Below are 6,779 nucleotides of genomic sequence, written 5' to 3' on the forward strand. Positions count from 1 at the left end.
GGCGTGGGCAGGGCTCGGGGGCTGCCGTGCGGCTCCGGGAGGGTGCTGGGCGGGGGACGGGGCTCTGCACCTGGCCCGGGCTACTTACTGTTTAAACCGTGTTTATAAAGTCCTTGGCCCAGGAGGCTGGGCCTGCGAACTGGTGGGGGTCGGAGCGCTCGGCGTGGGCAGCATCGGCTTTAGCCTGGGGGGTCAAGTGGGTCTTTGCCAGGGAAACCCCCCCTGGGAAATGAAAACCTGAAGCCCGTCAAAAAAGGTGTTTCAACTTGGTGATATAATTAGCAGGACAACAAACTGTTGCGTCTAGAGCAATTGTTTCAAAGCTCTTCTTTTGTTTAGCTGTGATCCTTAATACATTTTGTAGCAGCTGCAGTGTTTTTAGAGTTTGCCTCAAACTAAAAGTAATGAATAAATCAAAGCAGATTTCTAGGTACTATTTGTGTAGTTGTACTTTTCTCCAGCATTATCTCCAACGAGTGGAGAAAGATGAGATTTGTGTGTGTATTTCCACTTGGCTGTTTGCATAAAAGAAGTATGTGCTAAACAAAAATCATGTAAGCAATGATCAGATATGTATCACGGCAGAAATTATTCCGATTTCTAACTTTCAGAATTATTTCACAGCTGATGATAATTCTGCTGACTTGTGTTCAAGCCCGTGAAACATCCTCAAATGTTCAAATGCCCTACATTTGTGGTTGTCCTTTTGCAGCGCCGAGTTTGTTCAGGAAGGAGAAGCATCACAGCATTCCGAAGTACAAAACTGATTCCTATGGAAACATCCTCCTCCTCTGATGACAGTTGTGACAGTTTTGGTTCTGATAATTTTGCAAACACAGTAAGTACAGTACAAGAAAAAATAAAACTGAAGGTGCAGTGCTAGTAAATCCTGTAAAAAATTAATGTCAGGAAATGGTTTTTGCACTATTAAAACTGCTTGCCCTGCATATGTTTTTGTATAGTAGTTATAAATCTATGCTATATGCTGTAATTTCATTTCACTCTTCGCTTGTGCTTCTAGGTGGTAATTGTTGGAAACAGATTAGCTATTTATTCTAGCCTTTGAAATGTCACCTACCCTAACGTGCCTGATAATTTGCAACTGCTGTTCTGAAACAGCTTGTTAAATACCTTAACTATTTTTTTCTTTATTAAAAAAGCTATTTGCTTGTATTGCACTTGTAAATGTGAATAATTTTTCCTACAACTTCAGTTTAAGGATATTTTATTCTTCATAGAAACGCAGGTTAAGGTCGGATATTGGAAAAGAACTGACAAAAATTTTTCATGAAGCATCTGATGATGAATCCTTCTGTGGCTTTTCAGAAAATGAGGTTCAAGATGCGTTGGTAAGACAGTTGATTTTGGTTTGTAATTTCAAGTTTTAATTCTTACATGTTCTTAAAAAATAATGGCAGCTTCAGCTTGAAAGTAAAATGTTGTCAGAAGCATAATTTAGTTTGAAGAAATAATAAGGAAATGAGGAAATGCTGTCCTTTTTAGCAGTAGGGAAATAATGATAGGTGGTGAAATCCACCTTCCTGCTTTACCTTGACATTGATGCAAGAGCAGTTTTATTGCTTAAAAAGACCAACAGCTGGTATTTAATAGAGAAGACAGAAGTAGTACCATGTTTAGCATGAAATAGGTTTTTCATGACTTCAGAACATGCTGAGGAATTAATAGAAAAGAACGTCTGTTTGGAAGAGGACATATCTGAGTGAAATAACGCACAGCAGTAAAGAGAGTAAGTAGGAGACAAAGCTGGAAGAGATATGTAAGAAAAAGGAATCACATAATGGGCAACCGGACTCACGTACCTGGTTTAATAAAAAACCTGTATAAATAAGGATTGCCATTTTAGTCTCTGCATATGAAGCAGGAAGCGTCTTCTTACCTATGACCAAAATAAGATTGGCTTATTGAGTTTAAACCTGAAAGTTAAAACCTATTACAAAATGGGCTTTAATTAACTTTAGTTTCGGTCCTTGCTGAACCTTTGGTTCTTGCAGAAATTGCAAGTAAGGCATCAGAATTCAAATAATGATGAATAAAATCCCAATATTTTCTTTTATTTCATTGACTGTAGAGGGAAGATTTCACTTGATATCATTGGTACTGTGGGATGACTGTTCTTGACAGCTTACAAAGTTGGGTGTGACCCAGTGCTGAGATCTGTCTAGTGGCTTCTTTTACAGCCAAATAGAGTATGTTGCAAAATCGAGCCCTTTAGAGGAAAATCTCACATTCACACACAAACTATCTTTGCTGTTAGACCTTCAAGTGACAGCTAAGGACTGCTGCAACTGAAAGCAAGCTCCTTTTTCTGATGTGTTTGCAGGAATACAGTGTGGCTCTCCATGGGTGTTTTAACCCAGCACGCTTCTCTCCTCCTGCCCCGTTCCCTCCCCCTCAAAAGACAATAGAGCACTAGGACTGGAGGTGTAAACATGAACCTCTCAGCCAGAGGGCCTCTTGAACCTCCCCCATACAAAGTGTTGTTGAACTGTATTTAATCTCGGGGCAACTCACTTGGATTTACACACTTCTGTTCTGCTTTGTTAACAGAAGTTGGAATCGGATTCAGAGGAGAATGGGACAAGTGCAGGAAGTGAGGCAGCTCCGACAAGGCGGAAGGGCCCTGCTCCTCTAAAAGTAGCCATGAAGTTTCCACTTCGAAGATCGGAGAGGAGGAAGAGTGCGATGGAACCTCTTCCTGAGAAGCCAATGCCTGCTCCAGATTCAGACTCTGACTCTGAAGAAAGGGGTGCCTTGTTTTTAGAAAAAAGAGCTTTAAACATAAAGGAAAACAAAGCAATGGCAAGTACTCGGTGTCTCCATGGGGCCACCTTTTCTTGACTCTTATGGGACCTCTTCTGTTCAGATAAACTTTAATGAGAACTACGTGAATGCACTAAGAGGAATTTATGTTCCTAGTATCACATCTGATGCTTTTTGTCCACTGGCTTGTGCAAACCCAAAGGCTAAGTGCTTCAGTAAAAATTCATGGGCTGCAAGCCTAAAGAATAGGCTTCAACACAGTAAGTTTGAGCAATTACTTTCAGTCACTGGAACATAAATAAGACATAAAAGTAGAAAGAGTGACTGTTTTTTCCCTGAGCAATTGTACTTTTAGCCAATTGCCCTAATCTAATAGTCTGTAATAGCACATAAACATCTTTTTAAGGCTCTACTTCCTTTTTCTTTCTCTTGTTAGCTTGCAAAACTAATGGCTGAGTTGCAAAATGTTTCTGGTATCTTTGGTGGGAGAAGATCATTGCCAACTGTCAGTCATGTAAGTATAAAGTTTATTTGCCTTCATATTTCAAAGTTGCACTCTGACGTTACTAAACAGGACACTCAAAAAACTTAACCATGTAAATCAAAGTCCAGTTCAGAATTCTACTGCTTCCTAAAATGGGCATTCTCATTGTGCAATTCTCTTTTGATTTATCACTGTGTAAAGTGGAACAGATTATTTCATAAAGGTTAAGTGTCTCCATAGGCCAATAAAACTAAACAAGGTGCTCTGTAAATATGTATTTATACAAAGGTTGGAGATAAGGAGGGCTGCCCAGACTTCAAAAAATCAAGCCTGAATATTCTCTGAGCTTGGACCCTTGTCAGATTTTTTTTTTCATTTGCCCTAACTAGATCCTTAAGGAGGTTGGATAGTGAATTGGCAGTGTAATTAAATTAACTGCTAATTTACCTGTAAGCTGTGTGAAGATGGAAAAAATATTACAAGTCACATCTCCTTATAGACACAGATTCAGCTGCTATGTGGGGGAATTACTGTATCTTATACTTGCATGGGCATAAACATGCTTTTCATTATTTCTCTGCAGCTAGCAAAGTGCCAAAGATGAGTTTGCCTAGGATGTTTTTACCTTGTGTTTTCTGATTTGGGTTGGGGAGGAGACTTCCTCTTTGGCAAAAATGGAAGGCAAGCATGTCTTCTGAGAGAGGAATTCATAGTAGGGGCAGGAGTTGTCTGGGTTTTCACTTTTTTCATTTAGGGGCTTTTAAACTTTACCAGGGCCCAAAGCGACTTCCAAGACGTTCATTGCCCAGAAGTGCTTTGAGGAGGAACCCAGACCGAAGTTCTCGGCCTCATACAAGATCCAGGTCCCTGATTGAAGGTCCTCCTACTCCTTTACCAGAAGAGGAAGATGATGACCCATACATCTTAGTAAGAAGAAGAAAGATGTCTGATGAGTACTCGGAGGTATGTTGAGGTTCTAGTTCTCCTTTTGTAGGTTGATCATGAAGGTAGTTTTTATCCCTTCAAGAAAAGAGCAACTAATCCAGAGTTGATCAAGGTTATGAGTATGCTGTGGCCTGGGAAGAAGTACAGAAAATAGGATATTGTATGTGTTCTCCATTTCCACCTTCCTTATCCTTTAAAAATTACTTCCTCTTGTGTTCCAGTAGAAGTTAAGCATGATCCAGCATCGTTTCTGCACCCTGGAGGTGACAGATCAAGTGAAAGTGCTGAAGCTGCATCCATACCATATGTCTTTACAAAGATTTACTATCTCTTTTTTAAGTATATGATGGGTGTTTGACACTTTGGCATTACCTTGAATATCCTCACCTCATTTATGTAGAGTTTGTGCTGAGGCTAATGCTTAACGTGTTGTGTCTTCCCTATTCAGCACGAAGCCAGAACTCCCAGGAGGGGTCACCGTGGTGCCATGGCTTTTCCACACGTTGTGCGCCCAGTTGAGGAGATAACTGAGGAAGAGCTGAATAATATTTGTGGATCTGCCGGAGAAAAAGTATATAACAGGGCCATGGTAAGTATATTCCAAGTTTGTGAAATCCATGCTTCCTCACTGAGAGGAGGGATGTGATTTCTGGGAGAAGTGTGCCTGAGATCTTGAAATGCCACGTCTGACCTTTTTCTGAATGTACAGAATGGCCTTTACCAGGCTGGCTAGGGTGCTGTAGGACCTAGGGGGTACTAGTGGAGGAAAGTGATCAGCAGACCCTGAAGGTGCGATGTTAGGACGGTCTTGGTGTAAACTTTGCAAGGTGCTGTTCTGTTTCAGCTTAAGATTACTTGTTAAATGCTCTGTTCCCCTAACTAAAGAGCCATCCTTAATGTCTTGTTTCCTGAAATATTTTCCCTGTGTCCTAGGGCTCTACCTGTCATCAGTGTCGCCAAAAAACCACAGACACCAAAACAAACTGTCGTAACCCTGATTGCGTTGGGGTTCGGGGCCAGTTCTGTGGGCCCTGCCTCCGCAACCGGTATGGGGAGGATGTCAGGACGGCCCTGCTGGACCCGGTAAGACAGCTGTGGGTGTGGACTTTGTGGTGCTTCACTTGAGCAGAGAGCTGCCTTGGTTACTCATAGCAAGAGTGTTTAGCAGGGGAGCTGCTTGCAGTGCTGTAGTACGCAATGGTTTGATTCAAACTGAATCCTAGAACCTGCTGTTGCGTAGAACTCATTGCAGTTGCTACTTCTGTAGCTTTATTTGCAGGAGTGAACTATGAGAGCAGAGCAGCGTCCAAAATATTCCCGTATTTGGGCATCAGAATAGTGTTGTCTTCTGCCTTGCGTTAGTGCTTAATGCCTTATGGAAAGGAGCTGTATTTTGGGCAAAGTGCTGCTGTTGTGGAGTGTGGAAGTGGTGCAGGAGTTGAGAGGAGTGGAATGCTGCTTGCAAGGCAGGCAAAAGAGTTTCATCTCTCACTGCTTTAGACAACTTCTGCAGTGCTGATGTTCACTGCAGAACTCAGTGCAAAGCAGGGCCCTCTTATGTGTTTTAGGTGTGAATTATATCTGTCATTTCAGTTCAGTTAAAAAGGCTCATTGTCTTTTTTTTAGACCTGGAGGTGCCCGCCATGTCGAGGAATCTGCAACTGTAGCTTCTGCAGGCAGCGAGATGGCCGCTGTGCAACAGGGATCCTGGTCTATCTGGCCAAATACCATGGCTATGACAATGTCCATGCCTACTTGAAAAGGTAAGTATGCCATTGTGTCAGTGGCAAGGCTCTGCTCTAAGTGGGATAAGCAGCTCAAAACTGGGAGGGGTGAGCTCTCCAAATCTCAGTTTGTCAGGTAAATCAGAAGATCAGTCCACGTTGCCTTTAGAATCTGAGATTTTGACACAGGATTTTACTGACATTTTGGTTCTTAACTGGAGTAAATAATACATCTACTCTGTCTTCTGGCTCTCGGCTTCAGCTGTGTTTATTGTCAGGGCTTCCACTAATTTGTCTAAAGAAGTTCCAGTGTTTTGCTACAAGCTAACTCGTGTTTGTACTTGTCTTTCAGTCTGAAACAAGAGCTTGAAATGGAAGACTGAAGCTGCGACTGCCTTTACATTACATACTCTTTCACCAATGTCATATTACCTACAGTGAATTGTTTAATCAAATGAGATTATGAAGTCAGTGCCTTCCTTCTCTCCCCTTTTGGGTAAAAAAGGATAAAGAACTTTCACTTATCTCAGTGCAAGTGGGGAAACTGTTTAATGAAGGTCTTTGCCCACAGGCCATTGTTTTCTTTTTAAACAACTTCGCAAGTCACATAGCTTCAGTCCTTGCTTTTATGCCAATAACTTCTTTTTTTTTTTTTTTCTTTCCTGAAAGGAGATGGGGCTTTAAGCCATTAAGGGTTTTATTCATGCAGAGATCCGTGCTGCAGGTTTATTTATACTTTGAAGTTGATCACAAAAAGCTATAGATGTTCTGAAAATTCAGGGCACTGTTCCCTACAGAAACAAGCAGGGAAAGGTATGTGCTTAACTCTAGGCCAACTTCTGCTG

At 41.6% G+C, this 6,779-nt stretch overlaps 1 protein-coding gene across 1 annotated transcript in view; it reads left to right on the forward strand.

The window, feature by feature from the left end:
* The window catches only part of CDCA7 (cell division cycle associated 7), a 10,904-nt gene extending 4,574 nt beyond the window's left edge, over positions 1 to 6,330 (forward strand). Inside the window, exons 2-10 of the mRNA XM_009996158.1 lie at positions 733 to 838; positions 1,239 to 1,349; positions 2,569 to 2,820; positions 3,218 to 3,295; positions 4,040 to 4,228; positions 4,659 to 4,799; positions 5,144 to 5,293; positions 5,837 to 5,973; positions 6,287 to 6,330. Coding sequence (XP_009994460.1) covers positions 773 to 838; positions 1,239 to 1,349; positions 2,569 to 2,820; positions 3,218 to 3,295; positions 4,040 to 4,228; positions 4,659 to 4,799; positions 5,144 to 5,293; positions 5,837 to 5,973; positions 6,287 to 6,317 — 1,155 coding nt within the window. The 5' untranslated portion in view covers positions 733 to 772 and the 3' untranslated portion in view covers positions 6,318 to 6,330. The remainder of the gene's footprint in view (positions 1 to 732; positions 839 to 1,238; positions 1,350 to 2,568; positions 2,821 to 3,217; positions 3,296 to 4,039; positions 4,229 to 4,658; positions 4,800 to 5,143; positions 5,294 to 5,836; positions 5,974 to 6,286) is intronic.
* Positions 6,331 to 6,779: the final 449 nt, after the last annotated feature.

This window comes from Chaetura pelagica, unplaced genomic scaffold, assembly GCF_000747805.2.
Source record: "Chaetura pelagica isolate M959 unplaced genomic scaffold, ChaPel_1.0 scaffold3, whole genome shotgun sequence".
In the NCBI taxonomy this organism is placed as follows: Eukaryota; Metazoa; Chordata; class Aves; order Apodiformes; family Apodidae; genus Chaetura; species Chaetura pelagica.